A 25,997-nucleotide genomic window follows, 5' to 3' on the forward strand; every position below is an offset into this window, starting at 1 on the left:
TTATACATGTCCCGGAAAATCCGCAAAAGTCCCGGACAATTTAACTCAATGTCCCGGAATTGGTCTCAAAAATTATGGCATGTATGCTTTAATTTTTATCATTTTGAACACCACATGCACCTATAGCTATAGATTGTGGCTTAATTTTGCGTTTTTGCTTATTTTCATTGTGAATTTTCAAGACAAGCTTTCCCATCTGATTTTCGTGCAGGTTTCAATGTATTGGTATATTTTGGTTTCATGAACTCTGATAAGAAACAGTAACTTCTTCAATGGAATGTATTACAAATGTGAAAGGTTGATAAGTTTCTTATTTAAATTGTTGTTCTCATTTTTTTTTTTTAATAATCATACTAAATCATGAATTTCTATTCTCTAATTAATTTGTTGTTGTGGTCATGAAAATAAATGTGTGTCACACTGAGGAAGAACATTTGGGTACCGGTTATTTAAAAACAACAAATATAATTTCAAATTGAATCAAAATAACTTTAAGTTATGAAACACTGTAGGTCGCTGTGGTGTAGTTGATTTGATACCTGCCTAGTGACCCGGAGGTCATGGGTTCGATCCCCAATGTTAATAGACCAATTTCTTAAGATCTCCTCCAAAGACAGCAAGTACTGGGTCAACCCAGGAAACAGACTAGAGAGTGTTAAAATAAACCTCCTGCTTTAAAAGCAACTAAGCTTAAATAGGTTTGAAACTAAAACTGTGTAGCAAGACATTAAATTCGGTCTTTTGCAGGCATGAGTCACACAATCTCCCGCAGTGAGTCTGAGTGTTCCGATGGAGTGTCTGACGTAGATATGGAGGATGCCTCCATGTTCCGATCAGTAAACGACCCCATCAGTCCTGATGAAGGAAGTGACGACTACTCCTTTATGAGCATTGGTAGTTCCGATGACACAGCAAACAACTCGCTACGAAAAAAACATAGACCAAAGTCGTTAAATCTTTCACGTTCAGTCAGTGGCACATCATCTGAAGATGAAACTTCCGACAGTGCTATAAGTACAGATGTTGAATCAAAGTACATAAATAAAGTTCTTCCCCCCGACCCCCATGAATTAAGGATTGCTCTTGCAGCAAGTGCATTTGTTGAGGACATGCGGGGGGTGGAGGTAAATAATGAATACGATGAAGAAATTGCTATTATATGTGCTAATAATGATCAAACTGGTCGTGACAAAGTGAGATTCAGCCCTTCAGCCCCTATGAGCCCGAGCTGGCGAGAAGGGCTCGACAGTCCGCCATTTTCTCCCCGCAGACGCGATAGCTATCCAGGCAAGCGACGTGGGTCTTCCCCAGTCTCGCCAAAAGATAAACGGTTTACGTACACAGACATCTCCCCTCCCTCTCGACCATTATCCATTGAAGAACTGTACGATAAAGATGCAATTGCAACGTTCGCTGATCAATCCCTTGTCCCCCATGCTCAAAGACCTAGCCCAAAATCACCAGATGAAATGTGTGACTCTTTTTACAGCAACTCAGATGAGTTACTGACTTTTGAGAGACCAACATCTAGTCTAAAGAAGAGTAAACCGTTTTATTCCCTACTAGAAGATGCAACTATGGATCCAAATGACACAACTACAGTGATGGACCTTGCAACTTATGCAGCAACTGTTGCAAGCAATACTGCTAATTTAACGTCAATGTCAATATCGCCTACAGATTTGCAAACAAAATCTGGCCATGATTCACCAGACAGTCGGAGCAGCTCTTCCCCACTCTCGCCCGGTTTCTATGACAACCTGAACTATCCCGGGGAAACTAGCAGCAAAAGCGAAGATTCTGATGATGACATTGAACTGGCTGATCCATCTCAGAAGTCTATTGACTACCAGAACAGCAAACGCCAAAAGGCACGTCCACCTACGACCGATTGGTCCCCTGTGATAGATCTTTCCCCCATCCTAGATGTGTCTCCATCTCTTGAGGAGGCGGAGCAGGCAGAGATGCTTGCCCAGCAGCAGGCAGAACGGGAACGACAAGCATCTTGGGAGGATGATGCCTATGAACCAATGAATAGTTTTGTTGCCCTTGGAGATAATGCTTCTGAAACCGATTACATGTACTATGGACTTAAACGATACGATGTTGTGGAAAATATCAGTGGTCTTGTGGAGGAACAGAATATTTCAAACTGTACAAATGCTATATTGTCAAGTAGTCCATCAGCAAACAGTAATGGAGCTTGTGAAAATGTGATGAGTAAAAATAGTGGACTGGTCAAGTCAAAGGTGGACGAAAATGGATCAAAGCTTAATGGAACTAATCAAACAATAAGTGCAAATAATTCACACATTGTGATAAGCAGTATTCTATCAAACCAATCGCCAATTGGAAATGGTAGTTTAATGAATGGTAGTTCATTTTCTAATGATTCAGTAATTGAAAAGGTCAATGAAAATGTTGTTTTAGCTAACAAGCCAAAAGGAACAGCATCTTCGAGCCCATCAATAGGAAAAATAAGAAGACAGCTTCCAGAGCCTACAGAGGAAATTCTTGCAACTGAAAAGCCTATACCAAAGCCTCGGAAGAAAGATAACCAATCCCAAGGACCTGTAGCAAACCCGCCTCCAAAACCAGCAAGAGCACCGAATCGTCAAGATCTAAAAGAACCCACACGAAACCCACCGATATACAACCAGTCAGCCCTTGCAAGCAAGCAGGTGGCCTCAAATAATGTCAAAGCACAGTCTAGCCCAACGCTACAGAAACAGTCGTCGTCCGAGGAAGTGCGTCGAACAGCGAAGGAGATGAAGGCCAAACCTGACCCACTCATCATGAATTATCTGGAGATAGAGGAGGCGTCTGCATCACCTCAGTACCGAGTCTTGGAGTCCCCACCAAGTCCCGAGAACAAGGCGGCCATTCGACGAGAGTATTCTGACAGTACGTCTGTGTCACCCTCCTCATCACCTGATCGGGAGTCTTTCCTTTACCCATCACCAGTTACTCCCCCTGATTCTGATTCCTCACCACCAAAGCCACATTCACCCTCGTCGGGAACCGATTTTGAGGACGAATTCATCCTCATTTGTGATGACAGCAGATCAAGGCCCCAGAGTCGACCAAGAGATAAGGCGTCTCGTAATGGCAGCCAGTCAACTTCTGATGATCGACGGTCAACAAAAACTGCTGGTGACAATGGCAAAACAGATGACAGGGGAACAACTGATGAAAAGGTTTGTTAATTTTTGTTTGTCCCTGCTTTTTTAAGGCCAGTTATGATGAATGTCTTTCATGTTGTATGTTTTATAATTTTTCACATGTATCTTTCCATTCTACCAAAAAACAATTTTATATTATCATAAATATTATTATTTTTGTATAAAAAGTATCAATATTAAATTTCTTAAAAGAGCTCAGAAATAACAACATTAAATTTATGAATAAATAATTTATTAAATGAAGTTAAATTATTTTGACAATATGTATTGAAGAATCTAAATATTAAGTATATATGCCATTAATTTAATAAATTGGACTTTTTCTTCAAAACAAATGCTGTTGCACTAAAAATAACAAACTTAACTTCCTTATACCGTAAATGGAAGAAAAAGGACTCCTTGAATGCTGATCTTAGAAACTAGCTTAATGTAGTCCCTGGTTTGGGGCTACTTTTAACTAAAGGCACATAATTTGAAGAGATTCCACAAAGAATTATTAATTTTTCCATGATGAGTCCCCCACAGGGCGGAACCTGATGTTTGACCTACCCAGTTGGCATGATTTCAACACATTTTGTAGAGGACCACTGTATTTTGTTAGATTGCAAATACCAAACCTCTTATCCTCGATGTTTAGGAGAAGATTTTTAATCCCAAGAGTGTGGCCAATATACACCCAGGGTCATTATTTGAAAAAACTTTATATAGGATCACTGTAGGATGTTACTTAAAAAACACTAAATCTCTGGGACTTGTGTTTTGAGAGGACATATTTAAGTTTTTACTATATTTAAAACAAAAACAAGTTTCACCAAAAGAAGGCTTATTTTTACACCAGGGTATTATTTGACCAAACTTGGTAGAGGACAACTTTATGATGCTACCATTACAAAAAAAAACGAAAAGATGTGAACATGCCTGAATATCTAGCGAACATGCAGCGAACACATCTATTCGCAGAAACTATTCGCAAGATGTTCGCGGCTAGCCGTAAACATCCTGCGATTGATTTGATGCTTGTTCATGGAATGTTCGCGGGAGGACCAATGAGGACCAATGACCGCGGCTTATTCGTCAGAAGAACTTAGAAAAATGTTCTTCTTGCAAACTGTTCGCGGCATATTCACTTGAAGGACATTTTTCTTCCTGTTCGCGGCATATTCGCCAGAGGTACACTCTGTTTTCTCTCAATATCAAACTACAGTCCAGGTTTTCAATTAACGAACCATCTGATAAGCCCTGTGTTTGTGCCAAATGTTGGATTGCCTGCTGTTAATCTATTGGTTATTACATATAACAGCCTTTTCTGATTGGCTGAATTCAAACACAGATGGTTTACCTCTTAGATTGAAATACTGGAGCTGTAGAAAAATATGCAGGTTAAACTTGTTGTTAAAATGAAGTTATAATTTCACAAAAAGTTAATGAGTCTTTTCCATTACTAACACTTTCTTAAAACAATAATGTATATTGATATAATTTGGAAAGTGACATGAAGTGTTGTTGAAGAGTGATGCATACAGAATTTCAGCAGTCTGTCTAGGAATTATAAACAACAACTGAATTAAGGTTTGTGCTTTACATTATATCTAAATATTCCTTTAAATGTATGTTTCTTTTGTCATACTTGTAGACCTTTTTTATGTGTTATTTGAGGTTACAGTATGCCAAATATTAGTTTAAAAGCAGCTGTCACATGAATTTTCACTAAGTGCAGTTTGCAGCTTGATAAAGGTAGTGATAATGTGAACAGATTGATGATAGAGTTTTGTCACTTCTTGGATCCACTGGATGTAAATTAGAATCCATCCAAGCGAATGCATGTACATCAATTACAGGTATACTAAGACAAGATCGCATGTTTGCAATTTTCTTTGTGTCCACCTTCATTTTGTTATTCAATGAACAGGCATGCACAAAATCCTTTAGGGCAGGGGTTTGCTAGATATTCATTATTTGCGGGATGTTCGCTGAAACTTGTTCGCGGGATGTTTGCTGCAACATGTTCGCTGGATATTCGCCACAACATGTTTGCTGGATGTTTGCGGCAACATGTTTGTGGTAGGTTCGCTGGATGTTCGCAGCAACATGTTAGCAGAAGGATCGCTGCATGTTCGCAGGAGGTTCGCGGGAACTGTTCGCGGCAAAACTAATTTGCATGTTAAAAGTGAACACCATACGAATATCCTGCAAATACTTTTATCTATTTCATCCAAGCATTCGCGGCATGTTCGCCTGATGTTTGCGGCTTGATCGCAGCAGGCGTTTGCAGCAAACTATAGAATTTTTGTAAGGGTACATAACAAATACCAAATCTGTGTGCCCTTTTGGTTTTAGGAAGGGTTTGTTCGCAATACCACTTTATCAATTTTTTAAAAGAAGTTAACCCCAGGGCGAGGCACATTTTTTCCAGGGGGAAGAGTTGAACAGACTTTGTTGATGACTAAAATAAAATATTACAAACCAAATATTTAACCTCTCAGCCATCTTGTTTCAGAGAAGAATTTTATCTGTTTTGGCCGGTTAACCTAATTAATCAATGAATAGGAAACAAACAATTTATGTAAGGGATCACCCAAGGATTATTTATCAAAATCTGCCCAGCAGTTCAAAGATGAGGCTTGAAGAAAATATAGACAAAAAATCAAACATGTTAAGGACAATCAGACAATGGACATAACTATATCCCAATAGCTAACTGGGAGCAAATTGATGACAAGAGCTCTGCGGTTGGAAACAAATGCCCACCCTTGCACAAACAGGGCCTTGACACCTTCACTCAATTCTTTGATGACATATTGAACGGAAACCAATTTAATACTTAATGTCACAGTGACCTTTACCTTTGAACTTGTGATCCCATTTCAATAGAGGTCATTACTTTTCAAGGCCAATGCACATGTGAAGTACATGTATCAGGCCAATAGGTCAATTTATTGATGAGTTATTCATAGGAAACGATTTTCATACTTATTTTGACAGTGACCTTTAACCTACTGACCCCAATTTCAGTAGGGTTCATCTACTCTCCAATGCCAATGCAGATGGGAAGTATCAAGCCATCAGTCTATTGGTTGACGAATTATTGATCGGAAACAATTTTCATACTTCTTGTGACAGCAATCTTGACCTTTGACCTAGTAACCCTTCTTTCAATACGGGTCATCTACTATACAAGGCCAAGGCACATGTGAAGTATTAAACCAATCAGTCAATTCGTTGACAAGTATTTATTGGAAACAATTTTCACACTTATTTTGACAGTGACCACGTCGTTTGACCTAGTGACCCCAATTTCAAATGGGGAAATCTACTGTGCAAGGCCAATGAGCATGGGAAGTTTCAAGCCAATCGGTCAATGCGTTGAAGACTTATTGATCAGGAACTTTTTCACACTTATTGTGACAGTGAGCTTGACCTTTGAACTAGTGACCACTATTTCAAAAGGGGCATCTACTGTTCAAGGCCAATACACATGTGAAGTATTAAGCCAATCAGTCAATTTGTTGACAAGTTATTGGTCGGAAACGAACAAGTCTACTGACAGACAGATCGACCGACTGACATCCAGCTAAACAGTATACCCCCTCTTCTTCGAAGGGGGGCATACAAACATGAAACCAATTAAATAAGGACACTTTGTAAGTTAAATCTTTCATAAAATAAAGGATTTTAGACATCATTGAAGAGACAATTTTCTAATCAAATCTCTGCCATGATATGAATAAACAATGACCAATTTAAGCGTCAGAATCCATAAAAAACTTTTAAAACCAACCATCTAGGACCAGGTCTCCAAGAATAGTGAGCAGGTCCATTAATACATTACAAAGAGTGCCAGGGCTTGTAGGCTGCTTCTTATGAAGGCGTTATTGATTATTGAGCACCCTGTAAAATGGAGGAATGGCTCATTTCTGTAGAACCTTTAAATGGGGAGTAGCATACATACCGTTTCCAATAATGGCAAAAATGCTTGTGTAAATTGTGTGAAAATGGAATTTATCTATAGGTATTGATTGTGATTTCCAGTATGAAAAAAATGTCAGATGACAGTAAGAGAACGAATTATTGATGACAGCAGTTGTGTTCTGTAATTAGTCAAGTTTGCTTGAATCAGGCAGGATATTGAGGAGATGAGTCATTATTGAGATGTCAATCATATTGTGATTCCAAACAAGGATTTATCAGTAGACATATAGTGCTTTGATTGTGAGTATGAGAAAATATTCATGTATGTTTATAACATACGTTTTCAATGTGTTCACTAGAACAAACTGTTTAAAAATGTCAACTGAATTGTTGTGTTGGAATTTCTCTCAGTTTTAACAGTTATATTTTGGTCCATTTTACAATGTGCATTAATGAGAACAATCTGTACAGGCATTAAAATCACATTTTAATAAGACGGTTTTGTCAGTTTGTGTACCAACATGTTAAATTAAGTATTGGTATAAAATTATTAGTATTTCTTATTTAATACTACAAATTCCAAGAGTTCATTGCAAGCGGACACTGCGTTAACTTGTCTGTTCAATATTGATTTTAACAAATAAAGATTAAAACGTTAAGTTTATGCAGTGTCATTACCCAATTAGTCTTTATGAAATAATTGTAAAAAGGTAAATAAGAACATAAAGCATACTTTCTGTGGATATGCTATGTAATCAGCTAAGGCACGTTGTATTGGGCAAATGGTGTGTAAAGGTACATGTTCACATTGGCAACAAAAGGTTCATGTACATCAATACAAAAGAAAAACATACTTGTACGTATAAAAGGCAGAAAAAGGACATAAGAAAAAATGTGGGAACATTTTTACTACTTTAAACCAGTTTTTGTAAATTTGTTATTGTATAGCTTGTATTGGAGTCAAACAATAGGTCGCATGTGGTCACCACAATTGGACAACCTTTTGTTCCTTATCTACATCAATATACCAGAACATCTGTTGTTATTGGTAAATGAAACTACTAGGTGTGAATTGGTTGCTGCTGCTGGTATTCTCTCTTAAGTTTTAGTCATTCTATATTTGTGTGTATCTGGATGATAATGAAATGTATTTAAATATTTATGTTTGTATACAATATAATAATGTGTAAATATTTCAATAATCAATATTTTTGCAGTATATAAAATTGATATATAAAAATTAAACATGTTTCTTGATGCATTTATTTTTTGTTAAGGATTTATACAAGAATTCGAATAAAAGGAAAATGTATAGTCCGATCTTAATGAAATTTGGTGAGAAGTTTTGTGCTAATTATATATTCAATTGGAAGAGTTCCAAAATGGTTCCGGTTGGTTGACAAACACGGCTGCTAGGGTGCTGGGCATTTTTATGTCCCCCACTATAGTAGTGGGGGACATATTGTTCTTGCCCTGTCTGTTGGTCCGTTGGTCTGTTGGTCTGTTGGTCTGTTTGCGCCAACTTTAACATTTTGCAATAACTTTTGCTATATTGCAGATAGCAACTTCATATTTGGCATGCATGTGTATCTTATGAAGCTGCACATTTTGAGTGGTGAAAGGTCAAGGTCATCCTTCAAGGTCAGAGGTCAAATATATGTGGCCAAAATTGCTCATTTTATGAATACTTTTGCAATATTGAAAATAGCAACTTGATATTTGGCATGCATGTGTATCTCATGGAGCTGCACATTTTGAGTGGTGAAAGGTCAAGGTCAAGGTCATCCTTCAAGGTCAGAGGTCAAATATATGTGGCCCAAATCGCTTATTTTATAAATACTTTTGCAATATTGAAGATAGCAACTTGATATTTGGCATGCATGTGCATCTAATGGAGCTGCACATTTTGAGTGGTGAAATGTCAAGGTCAAGGTCATCCTTCAAGGTCAGAGGTCAAATATATGTGGCCCAAATCGCTTATTTTATGAATACTTTTGCAATATTGAAGATAGCAACTTGATATTTGGCATGCATGTGTATCTCATGGAGCTGCACATTTTGAGTGGTGAAAGGTCAAAGTCAAGGTTATCCTTCACAAGGTCAAGGTCATCCTTCAAGGTCAAACGTCATATAGGGGGACATTGTGTTTCACAAACACATCTTGTTTCTTATATGGCTTTAGTAAAACCTTGTTAACACTCTAGAGGCCACATTTATTGTCTGATCATTATGAAACTTGGTCAGAAGATATTGCCCAATGATATCTTGGTTGAGTTTGAAAATGGTTCCAGCTGTTGCTTGAAAAACATTGCCGTCAGTTTGAAAATGATGCCGGTTGGTTGAAAAACATGGCCACCATGGGGGCGGGGCATTTTTCCTTACATAGCTATATAAAGCTTTAGTAAAACCTTGTTAACACATATAAAGTCAACATTTATTGTCCAATCTTCATGAAACTTGGTCAGAAGATTAAATTTTGACCCAATGATATATTGGCCGAGTTTGAAAAAAGTTCAGGTTGGTTGAAAAACATGGCCACCAGGGGGACAGGGCATTTGTCCTTATATGGCTATAGTAAACACATGTTAACACTCTAAAAGTCGCATTTATAGTCCAATCTTGATAGAACATGTTCAGAACATTTTGTCTAATTTTATTTTGGATGAGTTTAAAAATGGTTCTGGCTTGTTGAAAAACATGGCCACCAGGGGGCAGGGCAGGGCATTTTTCCTAATATGGCTTTAGTAAAATCTTGTTAACATTCTAGAGACGACATTTATTGTTCGATCATCGTGAAACTTGGTCAGAAGATTTGTTCCGCAAAGGACTGGGCATTTTTTCTTTATGGCTATAGTAAAATCTTGTTAACACTAAAAGTAACATTTATTGTCCAATCTTCATTAAACTTATTCAGAAAATTTGTTTTAATGTTTTATGTTAACAATTCAAAAACAGTTCCAGTGGGAAGTTATCCTTATATGGCTATAGTAAAACCTTGTTACAACTCTGAAAGTTACATTTATTGTTCATTCTTCATGAAACTTGGTCAGAACATTTGGTATAATGTGTTTTGGGCTGCACAGAACAGGTCAGTTCCTTTGTATCTCAGGTCAGCAACTTTGGGCCTTTCTGGCCCTCTTGTTTACTTCATTGACTTTTTGCCTGACACTTAGGGAAACTAAAGAATAAAGTCCTGAAAAACCAGCTTCAAATTACTCCCACCCACAAAACACAAATCACAACAATAATTGGATTTCATGTCCCCCTTGCCTGCCCTGTTTTCGACTTTTCTGTCTATTGTGTCTTAATTTTGAGAATGCATTGATTTAAAGAACACGTTTCCCAATTAATGTCTTCTTTGTTTGGATACTCTGGGAACAAATAGGAGTGGTATCAGCTGCAGGGAGCAATTATTCCTTAGCAAATAAGAATGAGTGAATTCAACCAATGCTTGAATCTGTCAAATTTATTTTACCTACAATCTTGTCCAAACAGAAGGATTATACTTCTATGTCTTAGTGTTTCAGCTAGACTATTCACCAAAAAGTCTGACCTTTACTATTCACCCAAATGTTGACATTTCTTTCTATGTAATGCTCTGGGTAAGGTAAATATGCAAGATATCTTCATATCACTGTTTCTAGGACAGGTATTTAATTGAAATTTTATCACATGTGTTCATGGTTATTGTGTAAGGTCAATGACCAGGTTCCATGAATTTACCAGAATTATGTCCCTTTTTGACCTTTTCAGTTGTAAATTCATTTAAACGTTTGCATAAAACTACTATATATCTCTCAGTGTTTCTTCTTCAGATTTTGAAATAAAACTTAACAGTCACTGACCATTTGTTTCCGATTAAAACCTAAAGAACCATTGACATAATTATGATCATTTAAATCAGTAAAATGATTAAATGGGATAAAAGGAACAGGTAACTTTGCACTTGGTCGGTTATAAATGTTAAAAAAACATGCTTTACAAACATCTTTTCTTAAATTATATTGAATTTGGTTGATATACAATTTACTTTTTCAGGACAACCTGAACCATCATACAAAGGGCAAACAGCCATCACTGCAAGCTCGAGACCACAAATCAAAGGACATGAAGAAAGTTAGACGCAAATTACCTTCAATTCCTCCAGAGGAAGAGCAGGCTCAGGTGGCGTCTGCTAAATCAAAGCAGCGCCCTCTTCCCCCTAGAAAGCCACCACCAAGGACGGATAATAGGTGAGTAAACATTCTAAATATTGTGTAACCTTTTACTTAATAATAATAATAATCTTTCAAGCATTTACTATACTATCATTAGATTTTTTATATGCATTTTATAAATCATACTTTTAAACTGTCTATAAATTAATGGGGAATTTTTTTTAAAGAAAAATGCCTGAAAATATTGGCAAACAGTTTAAGAAAATTAAAAAAAGAAATCATAAGCAAGTAGTCTTGTCATTTTTGTCCATCAAAAACTAACAAATTTCTTTTGTTTATTTATTATCACAGACTCCACAAAGGGAAATCGTCAGCCTCCTCTGGTACGAGTGATGACTCTTCCATGAACGAAGATGACAAGGAAGTTGCCAGCATTACACGCAAGAAACAGATCAATAACCTGGACAAACCGTCCATAGACAAGCAAAATGGTAACTACATAAAGTCAAAGAATACAGACGCTACTCTAGCTCTCGAGGTTGCTGCAGTCAATATACCTCCGGATAACAATACTCAAGCGCTCAAATCAAATGAAGAACTTGTAAAGGAAACCTATATGAATGAAACAGATGCAATTATTGATTCGCTGATTAGCATTTATGGCGAACCAATCACCACAGCAATGAGAGGATTAAAACGAAGACTGCAAGACGAGTTACGGAGGGTCACTGAAGGTCGGAGAAGAAAAATAGACGAGTATGAAGAATTGCGGGTGCTTAAATTTCAGTTGGGAGAATTGAGAATAGGTGGATCAAGTTCAAATGGAAAGAAACGCACTACCTCAAATTCACGAACATCGCCACAAATGATAAATCGCAGAGCGAGGCACAAAAGACAATCTTCAGATCCCATGGTTGCAAAGTTTTCGCCGATAAAAGAGGATAAGGATATTGAGTCTGAGATGCAGAGTGCTCACAGGGAAGACAATAAAGGATCTAAAACTGATGATAGTTCCCTGTCTGGCGTTAGTGATACTGATAGCATTAGGTCAGAACCTGTGAAAGGAAACGATAAACTGTGCAAGAAAGTGAAGCCTTCAGGCTATACAAAACTGTTTTACGACAACAATGCTCAATCCCAGTTTTCAGTAACAGACAAAAATCCAGCAAAAGGTGTGTCGATTCAGCCGCACCTTATCTCTAGTCATTCTGAAGGAAATCTGCCGCAGACTGAAGAGGACTTGGAAACAAGGCAGAGGGAGGAGAAAGTAAGGGAACTTCAGTTTGAGATTGAAAAACGGAAGAGACAGTTGCTGGAACAGGAAGCCAAGTTGAAAGAAGCCAGATCAAGCATTTGTGCTTCAAAAAAGCAAATAGCTCAAAGCTGTGATGAGATATCAACAAGAATGAATATCCCACCATTTCACCCCCGTCCAATACCTACTGGGATTATAAAACCAATAGATGATGATGATGATGATGACGATGATGACGACGACTTTATACCAGACAAGTCGGTATTTCAAAGTCAGGCCAATTATAGCTCAAGTGAATATCTTGCTCACAAGCAGGAGGAATTTCTCCGCCAAAGACTTGAAGGGCTTTCCTCGTTTTCCTCCCCATTTCTTTTTAGTGCGGATTTTGGCGAAAAGAGTGCTTTTGTGCCTCAGCTGACAAGAACTGGTTTGGACACGTATTCCTATTCAACAGGTAACGTAAACGTAGGTAAAGACAAAGTGTTGTGTACAAGTGCAACATTACCAAACATGCCAATATTGAAGGCTGACTTAGAGAATAACAACAGACCAGCATCAGATGTTGAGTCAAGTCCGCCTTGTGATCGCACCCCTGCTATGCCACTTTTGTCAGATGTGAAGGCTCGATCAAGGCGAATTATTCATGAAATCGGAACTGGTAGTCGACCTGTGTCTGCTGAATTCAATCTTGGGGTAGAAGGTACTGTTTTCTGCAAATTATTTGAAATTAAATTAAGCATTTCAGAAGATAAATGATGATTATATTATGCTGGATAATTTATAAACATAAACACATTGCGCACAATTATTCTAAAAAAAAAAAGAGCTTTAAGTTTATAGGATATAAAACCCGAACATAACAACTGATATTGATTTTTATGGGATTTAAATCCTATGGTTTTAGGAAAACAAATTGTTTTAAAGTTGTTACAAATTTTCTGTACATGATAAGTTCACCAATATGTAATTATCCCCCACCATAGGCGGAGGGATATTGTTTTGGCGTTGTTCGTCCGTCCGTCTTTCCGTCCGTCCGGAGCCATATCTTGGGAGTGCTTTGGCAGATTTCAATGAAACTTGGTATGAGTATATATATGGATAAGAGGATGATGCACGCAAAATGGCATTGTACACTATCTGTTAATAACGGAGTTATGGCCCTTTGTATCTTGAAAAAATGCTTTTTTTGTGTGTCGGGAGCCATATCTTGGAAGTGCTTTGGGGGATTTCATTGAAACTTGGTATGAGCATATATATATATATATGGATAAGAGGATGATGCATGCCTAATGGCATTGTACACCATCTGTTAATAACGGAGTTATGGCCCTTTGTATCTTGAAAAAATGCCTTTTTGAGTGTCATATATAACACTTTTGTGTCCAGAAGCATATTGGCGGGGGATATCAATTCAACAAATTTGCTTGTTAATTAATTAATGTTATTTTACTTCAAATAATCTTATAAGGATAATTGTTTTCAGATATATGTTTTCCATGACATGAAACTTTGGCTTTTGATCTTACTGTATGTCCATGATTGTATTTTCCCATATGTTATTGCAACGATGTAAAGCTTATACTACTGTGATTTGCTAGATTTAATGAACGGAATGTATCGTGTAGAGAGTGACAACAGTGTTGACGCAGATGAACCTATAATGAAACATTTGATGGAAGGCGGAGTAACCATTCTTAAACAGCTGGAGCGCAGAAAGCAGGTACAAATAATTTGTTAAGTTGTGTGTGATTTCTTACCAAGACAGCTTTACTTGCAGCCTTAATACCAAACTCAAACCATGGTCGGTCGATTCAACAAACCATTTAAATTTTGAACAACTGGATCGTTAATGTCAATTATTAAATTACAAACTTTTAGGATACTTATCTAGTTTTTACCAACAGACAATTGTTAATAAATGTAATTTCAGTTGTTTTTGTTTGTTGACAGTAAAAATTATCAATACATTAATTTTTCCCATTTTGAAGTGACTTAAATACAAGGTCATAATGTTGAACTGGTGTAAGAGCATAGTTTGGTCCATTTTGGAGGTGGAAATGAGGCCCCATTTACCTTAACCCCTAAATTTATCTTAATTTCCCCCACATTAAAAAAATTCCCTTTTGAAAAATAAATCATATATTTTCTGCTGTCAAGATATTCCAAAGTTAACATTTCAATGACACATACTCTAGTCTCTAATTTAAACCTCTTGAAATTAAAGTGAAAAGTGTACACTTACCTACCCAGCTTTGTTATCCCCCGCCTAGGCGGAGGGATATTGTTTTGGCGTTGTCCGTCCGTCCGTCCGTCTTTCCGTCCGTCCGGAGCCATATCTTGGAAGTGCTTTGGCAGATTTCATTGAAACTTGGTATGAGTATATAATATGGATAAGATGATGATGCATTCCAAATGGCATTGTACACCATCTGTTAATAACGGAGTTATGGCCCTTTGTATCTTGAAAAAATGCTTTTTGTGTGTGTCCAGAGCCATATCTTGGAAGTGCTTTGGCGGATTTCATTGAAACTTGGTATGAGTATATATATGGATAAGAGGATGATGCACGCCAAATGGCATTGTACACCATCTGTTAATAACTGCATAATGGCCCTTTGTATCTTGAAAAATGCTTTTTTGAGTGTCAAATATAACACTTTTGTGTCCAGAAGCATATTGGCGGGGGATATCAACTCATCGAATTAGCTTGTTTGCTTGTGTTTCTACTACCACAATGAGTGGAACATTATTTAACAGACTTTTGTTGTTTCTATTGTTAATAAGGAGAAACAGTTCCCTGTCTATGAATTATTGTTTTGGTAGCCAATATATTGTTGTAATTATTATTGGCATGGTAAGACAACTTAATATGCATCGGTACAGTGAATACAGTAAATCTGTGCTTATATACATCAGTTATTGGGATGGAAGCAATAGTGGTTTGAGTTGTTCAACTGCTGGGTAACAGGTATCAAATCAGGTGCATATCACATGCCCCAAAACGTTTCATCAATAACAATAGTAATTTTACATTAAGCAAAATGTATTTTATTTAAGCCAGTCTTTTGAAAAACCAGACTGAATGCACGTGCCTGAAGTCTCATCCCAGATTAGCCTGTGCAGTCTGCACAGGCTAATCTGGGATAAAAGTTTTGGCCTCCACCGTATTTTGTTAAGAAGATACCTCCTTTAAACAAAAACGTCCAAAATGGTTGTCTCTGATAAGCTTTTTGGGACCTTATTGGCTAGTCTTGGACGATGCTGTTAAGAACATGCATTTAGCCTGATTTTCCAGGAGAGCGGCTTATTAAGTTATTAGTCTATTTCCAGCCCCCTCCATCTCTGCCAAAGAAATACAACTTCCCGGTTAAAAGAATCTTACTGACTACCGACCCTAAAGAGAAATATGGCAAAGGTATTTACATACAAAGTTATTTACTTATCTCTCTTTTTATCAGTTACAAATTCTTTTTCTTGGTGATTTTTAAATTGTTTTCCAGCATGGAATTAAAAATGGCTTGTGTAAAGCAATTTCTAGTAGTTTAAACTTGATACCTTTCTGTCATACATTATGTGTTTAGAATTTGATGTCAGTTTCTCACTTGTCAATAAAACAAAATTTTGAGATTGAATGATCATTGTATAACTGTGTAATACAAATCTATACCATATTATCATTTTGAAAGCCATAAAGTGTAATCAGCATATCCGACAAACAAGAAATATATGTGTACTTCATTTGCCTTTCATGGTATTGAGTATTGCATTTAGATGCCTTTGATTTGAGGTGCCATTTGATTGTTACACAACAGATTAACACCAATTAGCTGTCGAGTGTCGTTTAACCTCTAATCGATTAAAATCAGTTAAACGAACGGATAAAGCAATCAAGCTGTGATCGCCTGCTTCTTTGAATTTTCTGAAAATACAAGTAGTTGCATAACATGGATTTGAATCAGAAATGGAAGGTTGGAGAAAAAACGGGATCCAAGCACCCCCCGCGTTATATTGGACACAGCGTTATTATAAAACCGCACTATATTGGAGTTACAGTGTAATTAATTGTTGTCTCTACAAATCAGGTCGTCCAGGTAATGGCATAGGCATGAAGGTAGTTGGTGGGAAATCCATTCCCGGGTCTAACGAAGTGGGGGCCTTTGTGTCGACCATCTTCAAAGGGGGAGTGGCTGACCAGATACACGGGGAGGTAAATGAAGGTATGTTAATATTAAATATGAGTCGTGCTCTGTGAAAACTGGGCATAACCCTTTTAGTGCTGGAACCGAATTTTGAAGGCCTTTGCAAACAGTTTGGATCCAGATGAGACGCCACAGAACGTGGCGTCTCATCAGGATCCAAACTGTTTGCTATTCTGATAGTATTCTTCGTAAAAAATCGAAGAAATGGCTAATTTTAGAAATTCAGCAGACGACATTTTAGCAGATGACAAATTTCCCAGCATGCAAAGGGTTAAAATATCGAACCAGATTAACCTGTCCCCACTCTTCATCACGAAATCCAGGTATGGCAGAAAGTGTTGTCCCTTAATAGCCTGTGCATACTTCACAGGCTTATATGTGTACAATTAACTCTGTACATACATTAAATCCTTTTTTCAAAGAGGGCAGATCATATGTTTGTTGTTTATTGTCATGTGCTAGTTTTCAGCTTGTTTGTACTTTTGGGAATGGTATCTGTACCAGTTAAGGGGGAAAATCAATCTAATTTTCACTCAGATTAGTAATTTTATGAATATGCATGAAAAAGCTCTAAAAATATCATTTTTCCTTTCAGTTGTACTTTTGTTGAAAGAGATCATCCTAAAATGTTTTGTAAAATTCACACTTAATTGCATTGATCTTTATATTATGAATGTGTACATGTGCAATTGTTATTAACCTATGTTCATAATTGCCTTAGTTACAACCTTATTCTAATTCAATTTGACGTAGACTATACTTCTAAAACCAGCTACGTGTTACAATATATATGTCACTTTTGTTACAAGCTTTAGTTTAACCCTTAAAGCGCTGGAGCTGAATTTTAAAGGCCTTTGCAAACAGTTTGGATCCAGATGAGACGCCACAGAACTTGGCGTCTCATCTGGATCCAAACTGTTTGCTATTCTGATAGTATTCTTTGAAAAAAAATGAAGAAAATGCTTATTTTACAAATTCAGCAGACGACATTTTAGCAGACGACAAATTTCCCAGCATGCAAAGGGTTAACTCCTGGATCATCTGTGTCTGTGTTTTCCTACAGGTGATCAGATCCTGGAGTGGAACGGTGCAGAGTTGACAGGGAAGTCCTTTGAAGAAGTTCAGCAGGTCATCTCACAGGCTCCCACTGGAGAGGTGGAGTTGGTCATCAGGCCGTAAGTTGACTGCATGACAGGTGGACCTATAATATTAATTAACCCTTTACCACTTAGATACGTATTTTTACGCATTTGTAGTCCCTAAGAAAGTAACATTTATTTTAAGACTTTTCTTACTAGATTCAAGTTTTAAAGGTTTCAGTTCCAACTCTTAGACAGTGATGAGCAGCAAACAGCATAAAACCTGAACAGACTGCGAATTACTTGCTGGCTGTTCTGGTTTTATGCTGTTTTCACATAGCCATTGGCACTTTGCTTCTAAGAGGGAAATGGTAAATATAGCTGTCACAATAAAGGTTTGGTGCATTTGAGTGGGACAGTTAAGCTGCGCTGCAACTGTAACATACATATTAATTGTGCAATTTTAAAATAACTTACCACAAATGCTCACTGTGTGATAAGACCCGTGTCCTTTGCCCAAAGGTCAATCAAGGTCACACTTTAAGGTCAATGGTCAAATTTTGGCAAATCTTGACTGGATAGCAACTGCATCATGCAGTGTTCAATTACTTACCATAAATGTTCATTGTGCGAAGTTCAAGGTCACCCTTAGAGGGTCAAAGGTATGTGTGCATTTGCAGGGGAATCAGGATTGTAACTTCTTCATTCATCCATGCTTAATGCTCCCCATTTTTAGACAGTGTTTTTTGTGCACAATCTGTGTCCCTAACTCATAAGTTCACACTTAAAGTTCTATGCCCAACCAGGCTCTTTGGTTGTATAGGTATTGAGAATGTTCCTTGGAGGGTCCTCTACCAAACATGTACACATTTTTCCTATTCACTGCCCAATATGGCCACTATAGCTAAAATAGAAATGCGCTTGGAGCCATTTTGTTCGGAAAAAACAATTTAAGGGACATTTTTATTTAAATAATTCCTTATGTGAGCGATGGTTACTGTTCAAATAAACAAGTGATAATGCAGCTTATGCTGGTTTGACATTTTCCTCTTTGTAAATAATTTCGGTTTGAAGGGTATTCTTGATATGTTTCAGACAAGAATCAAATATTGTATTTCATGTCTTTAAACACAACCAAGATCAAAACAAATGTAAATAAAAAACAAACAGAAATTACCGCCATTGTTTCCAGGTGTGGCACCTCTAAGAAGCCTCATTCTGATTCAAGGTTGCTGGAAACCAGCTGCCATTCCTCTTATGACAACCTGGAGACAGCTGGTCAAGATGAGGGTAAGACAGCTATAACAAGTTTGTTGTTGTGTTATATTACAGAGATTTTACCAGTACACTATTGTCTTGTTTCATATCAGGTGCTCTTCATTCAAATATACAATATTAAAATGCAAGATAATTAATGAAATTATATATATTCGAAAATTATAATATGCTGCCATTCAAATCCAAAGGGAATACTAAAGTGCAGTAAACACTTGCAAAGATTTGCATAATCTTTGGTTACCATTAATGTTCTTTACATAACAACGCAGCTATTTAATATGAATGTTTTTTTGGGTTTTCCTGGTATTTTGCTTGATAAGGTGTAAACCAATTTATTTTAGCTCCAATTTGCATCGAAAGCCTAAAGGTTATTTATTGTCCTCTACCGGTGAAACCGGAGGGGACTTATGGTTTGCGCTCTGTGTGTCAGTCAGTCAATCTGTCCGTCACACTTTTCTGGATCCTGCGATAACTTTAAAAGTTCTTCATATTTTTCATGAAACTTGAAACATGGATAGATGGCAATATGGAGATTATGCACGTCATCACATTTTGTTCCTACATCAAGGATTCTGGTTGCTATGGCAACAAATATAAAAAATAATTTTTTTTAAAAATTCTGACAATGGTGGAGTTTCACCGGTAGGGGACCATATTGCTTGGCAATCTGTTGTATCAAGTGCATTTCCTTGGATGAACCATTACTTAGTCTTAAAGACAGCACATCCAGGTGACCTCATAATGTATCCACTCACTTGATTTATTTTTAAATCAATGTTCATTTGATTCATCATACGGCTTTTTTAAAAATAACACCACACATTTTTAAACCTGCTGATTCTCCATTCTTTCAGCAGCTGCTACTGAGCCCTGTGAAGAAAAGCATGCAGTGAGTATAGAACGCTGGGAGGAGGATTCCAACATAGAGGAAGCGCCGTACGACCCGGACCTGGAGGACATAGCAGAGGAGGAAGTGTCACCAGGCATGTCTCAGGAGCCGTCTCCGGGCATGTCCCACTCCTCCAGTCAGCAGGACTACAACACAGCCTCCTCTGGGTGCAGTTCCCCACTCTCCGAGCCGGCCTCTACGTCATCTGAGTCCCAAGCCCGGGCCAACATCTCCCGACGTAAAAACACGGGCTCTGGAGGTCAGGCTTCATCATCAGGTAATCATTGTTTGTCTGTTGCAAGCCCAATCTATATTTGGAGATTATATTTATATTACTGTTATAGTTAAGTGTGTTTTTTATGCTCCCCATATATATATCTGGTCGGATGATTTTTCACAGAGTTATGGCCCTTTGAAATTTTCCATTGTACATACAGTGCAATTCTTGTCCGAGCTATTTCTCAGCAACTTATGACGGGAATCCAATGAAACTTTATGGGAAGCTTCACTACCAACAGGAGATGTGCGCATATTATCAGCCGGTTATGATCAGATGATTTTTCACAGAGTTATGGCCCTTTGAAAATTTCTATAAACTGTACATATAGTGCAATTCTTGTCCGGGCTATTTCTCCCCAACTACTGACTGGAATTCAATGAAGCTTTATGGAATGCTTAACTACCTTGAGGCGATGCACATGCTATTTGTGGGTTTTGGTTAGATGATTTATTTAGAGAGTTATGGCCATTTGAAATTTTTAAGTTGCTAAACCATCCATCGTATTATTTTGTCCAAAGTTATGCCCCTCAAGGTGTTCCCTTTTATCTGAATATATAGTGCAATATTGTGACAAAAAACCTTTGGGGAGCATCACCCGTCTCTGACGGTTTCTTGTATTTTACAGTTTCTCATAGCAGCTTCAATATTTTACCGATCTCTTACATATTTGGCATGTAGGTACCTTGCATGGACCTCTACCTTTTGATGAGGTTTGACGTCACTGGGGTAAAGGTCAAGGTCACTGAGGCTAATAATAATAGATTTTCTGTCACACTTTTGTTACAGTTTCTCATAGCACATTCAATTATATTCTACCGATCTCTTACATATTTGGCATGTAGGTACCTTGCATGAACCTCTACCTTTTGATGAGGTTTGACGTCACTGGGGTTAAGGTCAAGGTCACCGAGGCAAATAATAGATTTTCCGTCCCACTTTTGTTACAGTTTCTAATAGCGCCTTCAAAATTATACCGATCTCTTCCATAATTGGCATGTAGGTACCTTGCATGGACCTTTTCATCAGGTTTGAGGTCACTGGGGTCAAGGTCACCGAGGCTAATAATACATTTTCTCAAAGTCACACTTTGGTTACAGTTTCTCATAGCGCCTTCAATATTTGAATGATCTCTTATTTGGCATGTAGGTACCTTGCATGGACCTCTACCTTTTGATGAGGTTTGAGGTCACGTTGGTCAAGGTCACTGAGGCTAATAATAGATTTTCTCAAGGTCACACTTTTTTCCACACAATTTACCGATATATCGACAAAGCATCATAGGGGAGCATCCATCAGTTTAACTGATATCCTTGTTTAACACAATTTGAAAAAACAACAACATTGAAATTTGACAAATGGTATTTTTACATAGCAACAGGTAGTCAGGCATCATCACAGGGGACAAGGGCAAGGTCTGCGTTGGCGTCTGGGGCAATCAACAGCAAGAACTGCTATGGAAGTCAGGGTAAGCTGTCGATAGGTGCTGCCCTGGAGATGGCTCCCATAAAGCTCACCCCGTCTGCCTCCGAGTATTTTCGCAGACCTGCTCAAGGGCAACAGAATTTTCAAGGCAGTTTGGAAAACTCTGACCGACATAATTATAACCATAATCTTAATTTATCCAGCGCCAGTGTTAACAGTGTAAGCAAAAGTCGACAGTCTCTTGTGCAATCACTGCCCACGCCTACAAACATTGATAGACCAGTGCGCAAAGATTCAACTCGATCTGTCTCGAGAATTATGGAGAAACAGCACAGTGATAGTCGAGATGCAAAAAAACATGAACCCCTCAGTCAGCAATCGAACTCTTTCGATGATTTTCTGAGAATGTCTCATCATGCCGGAGTTGATGATCGTCAGTTGTCACCGTCTAAAGTGCAGCGGTCAACCAAACATAGGGGTCTCTCAATCTCGGCTTCAGAACTTGTACGAAGGAAGGAATCTGAATCTGAGGAAGATATAAAAAAGGTATACGGGTCTTATTTCAATAAACTTATTACAGATAACATCCAGTTTGATTTTCAATCAAACTAAAGACAGATAACTTTTTTTAAAGCATTAAGCAACTTATTTCTATAAATTATTTAAGAATGTTAAAACTGTATATTAAGACTAATGTAACTTCATTTTTCTATTGCTTATACAGACTATTGGAGGATTGTGAAATTTTTTCGACAATTTGATGTGTTTTTAAGCAAAAATTCTTAGCATTCATATAAAAAAAGTGTGTATCACTTACATTAATTTTGCTTTTGAATGGCAGACTTGCTTGGATAAGAATAGTTTCCTAATTGAAAGGCAATATTTTTCCAGTAAAGGCTATCTGATTATTGTACATTGTATGTCATGTCTTCCAGTCCCCCAAGGGCACCAGCAGGGGAAACAGACAGATGGGAGATATTCAGGTATTCATATAATTTTGTTGACATGAAATTTTGTGGATTTATATAATCTCTCATTTTTGTTTATCTGAAATTCTTGGTATTTTTTATGTCTGATGTAATACTTGGGACTTGAATATTTGTTACATTTGAGCCGTGCTCTGTGAAAAGGGGGTTTAATGCATGTGCGAAGTGTCGTCCCGGATTAGCCTGTGCAATCCACACCGGCCAATCAGGGACGACACTTTCCGCTTTAATGATATTTTCTGTTTCAAGAAAGACTCTTCTTAACGAAATCCAGTTTTGGCGGAAAGTATTGTCCCTGATTAGCCTGTGCAGACTGTTCAGGCTAATCTGGGATGACACTTTATGCATGTGCTTTAAACCCCATTTTTACAGAACACATCCCATTTGATTTTTTGGGTGAGAGGTCCCTAGAAAATTTATGATTATTAGTCTTCAATGAATAATATTGGTTTCATAGTTACTTAAAGATTTCACACTATGAAATATACATCATGTAAAGAGTTATGATTTTGAGTAAGGTATTGTACTACAGGCTTTCAACTTTAAGTTACAATATGAATAACCAAACACTTATATAGTGAAGCAAAAAAAGAACAAGGATTTTGAAATTGAATGTTTTAGATTAAACGTGCTCTGTCTACCCCAATTTTAATTTTGGCAAAGAATTTAATAAGATAGCATATGCCAATATCCCTTTGCACCAACATGCACTTTACATGGTTTCATAGCAATCTATTGATTGGACACTTATTTATTCATGTTTGCATAAGTGTAGTTACTAGACACATGTATAATATGATGCTTATAATTGGTACATCTTCATAAGAAGGATACTAATTTATGATAATGCTTTAATTTTTAGAATTGCTCGTCATAGATTTCAATAATACAATTGTATTGTAACTTAAAGCTAAATTTAAAGTTTTTATTTACATTTTACAAAATTCCTTATATTTTCTGTTAAATACAATGGTATATGAATACACATCAACATTTATATAATTAAACAAAATTGGGAAAATAATAAATGTGAGCTGATATTAAACTATTTAGAACGTCAAAATAATTTTTGTAGGATTAAATATTCATGAATTGTCTGTATTGGCATTAGAAAATAACATTCAAAACCTGTATCTAAATGATAAATTTCCACTTTTCTTCAGTGTTATATATTTGGTTTCAAAATATATTTTAAAATCTGTTAACACTATGAATTTCAATATTTTTTAGTCAAAAAGGTTTGGTTTAATTTATGCTGACGTTTGAGCACTTTATTAATGTTCTGTAATAATCATATAAAAAAACGAGATTTTTTAAATCAATTATCAACCCAAATTTGTGTCATATGTGTAATATGCACAGTGGAATTGCAAAAATGAAAACTGTGTGAGATATTCAGATGCTGATATGAAAATGATCAATTAATTGCTGCCAATCTTTTTTTTTTAGCTCCAGTTATGGCATGACCCACAGAATAATGAGTTCAGGGTGCGAGTGATACAGGCTAGAAACCTCCTGCCCATGGACCTGAATGGACTCTCCGATCCCTTCGCCAAGCTGTACCTCCTGCCTGGGAGATGGTATGATACCGTAGACCGGGGAGACAATTCATGCAGGGTGAAGATAGGGGAGGCAGCTCATGTCTAACTAAACTCTTTTCCACTTAGATACACACAATGGTGTATTTTCAGTCCCTTAAACAATCAATTTAAATTTAAGACCTTTATTACTTGATTCATGTTTATAGTTTATTAAAAACCCATTTATTTTAGCTCAATTGAATTGAAAGTACTGCTACTTAATTGAGACGCTCTCGAGTACTATTCTTGGGACTAGAACCAGTACTTGGTTTCTATGGGGGCTATCTCAAGAACGCTCCCACAGTGGGGATCGAACCTTCACCTTCCAATCTTTAGGCAGACACCATATCTACTTCGCCATAGCAACCTATTCAAGTCTATAGCCTTCATTTCCAACTCCAAGATACTGATAAGCACCAAACAGCATAAAACCTTAACAGACTGCCAGTTACTAGTAGGATGTACTGGTTTTTTTATGGTTGCATATACTAGTAGCCACTTTCACTTTACTGCAGAGTGGTAAAGAGTAAATATTACGAATTCAAAACAATATAGCTGTTGTATATTGTATACAGCTTTTGTGATGAAGTACAATAAAACAAGGGTATACATGAGTGATACCTGGACCCATATTTACTCAGATTTAGACTATCCACTTCTGAATGTTCTGGAAACTGGTCTTTCTAATAAGACAGTCAGCTTAAACCTTCAATGGTAGCTTAAATATTCACCAAATAGTCCAAGCTATACTGCTCATCCAAGTGTCTGCCTTGGCCAAGTAATGCTGGGTTTAAGTAAAATGTGCAACATCTGCATATCACTGTTCCTACTTCAGGTATTCAACTTCACAATTGTGTTTTGGGGAATGTGTTATGTCACTGACTTAAAGGTCCTTACATCTTACCTGCAATAAAGTAGAATAATGCCCCATTTTGGCATGTAGAAAATTGGTTACAGAAAGCTTGCAACATCTCCTTATCACTGTTTTTTATGTAACAGGTATTCCACAGAAACATGACACATGTGTTTGTGGTATTTGTGTGAGGCCTGTTTTACCTTCATTTTTAAGTACAAAAAAAGAGAATGATTCTGGTCAATTTCAGGTAAGATAAAGACCAGCCTTTATCTTACCTGACATTGACCAGAATGATTCTCTTTTTATGCCCCCGGATCGATAGATCGGGGGTATATTGTTATTGGCCTGTCTGTCTGTCATTCTGTCCCAAAACTTTAAGGTTACAGTAAAGTTTTGCAATAACTTTTGAAATATTGAACATAGCAACTTGATATTTGGCATGCATGTTTATCTCATGGAGCTGCACATTTTGAGTAGTGAAAGGTCCAGGTCATCCTTCAAGGTCAAAGGTCGAAAATTTAAAACTTTAATATAGTAAAGTTTTGCAATAACTTTTGAAATATTGAACATAGCAACTTGATATTTGGCATGCATGTGTATCTAATGGAGCTGCACATTTTGAGTTGTGAAAGGTTATCCTTCAAGGTCAAAGGTAAAAAAAAGCGGTGCATAAGGGGGCATTGTGTTTCTACCAAACACATCTCTTGTTTGTACTTAAAAATGAACGGGCCTTTATCTTACCTGAAATTGACCAGAATAATTCTCTTTTTTGTACTTAAAAATGAAGGTAAAATTTTTTGCCCAACAAGTCCTATCTTTAGCTAAAAAGGAGACCTAGCATGGAGTGTCATATAGGTTGAAGGTTTTGTGCTTAAAGGCTCTATAAAGGTGAAGATATGTAATTATTTACACATTTTAAAATATT

General features: G+C 37.1%; 1 protein-coding gene across 1 annotated transcript in view; it reads left to right on the forward strand.

The window, feature by feature from the left end:
- The window catches only part of LOC127865073 (uncharacterized), a 56,007-nt gene that overhangs the window by 24,316 nt on the left and 5,694 nt on the right, over positions 1-25,997 (forward strand). Inside the window, exons 6-17 of the mRNA XM_052404949.1 lie at positions 748-3,197; positions 11,130-11,323; positions 11,600-13,203; positions 14,102-14,223; positions 15,834-15,918; positions 16,586-16,720; positions 17,766-17,877; positions 18,974-19,071; positions 19,914-20,225; positions 21,601-22,196; positions 22,586-22,633; positions 24,086-24,216. Of these exons, the coding sequence (XP_052260909.1) occupies positions 748-3,197; positions 11,130-11,323; positions 11,600-13,203; positions 14,102-14,223; positions 15,834-15,918; positions 16,586-16,720; positions 17,766-17,877; positions 18,974-19,071; positions 19,914-20,225; positions 21,601-22,196; positions 22,586-22,633; positions 24,086-24,216 (5,887 nt within the window). The remainder of the gene's footprint in view (positions 1-747; positions 3,198-11,129; positions 11,324-11,599; positions 13,204-14,101; positions 14,224-15,833; positions 15,919-16,585; positions 16,721-17,765; positions 17,878-18,973; positions 19,072-19,913; positions 20,226-21,600; positions 22,197-22,585; positions 22,634-24,085; positions 24,217-25,997) is intronic.

This window comes from Dreissena polymorpha, chromosome 1 (assembly GCF_020536995.1).
Source record: "Dreissena polymorpha isolate Duluth1 chromosome 1, UMN_Dpol_1.0, whole genome shotgun sequence".
Classification (NCBI taxonomy): Eukaryota; Metazoa; Mollusca; class Bivalvia; order Myida; family Dreissenidae; genus Dreissena; species Dreissena polymorpha.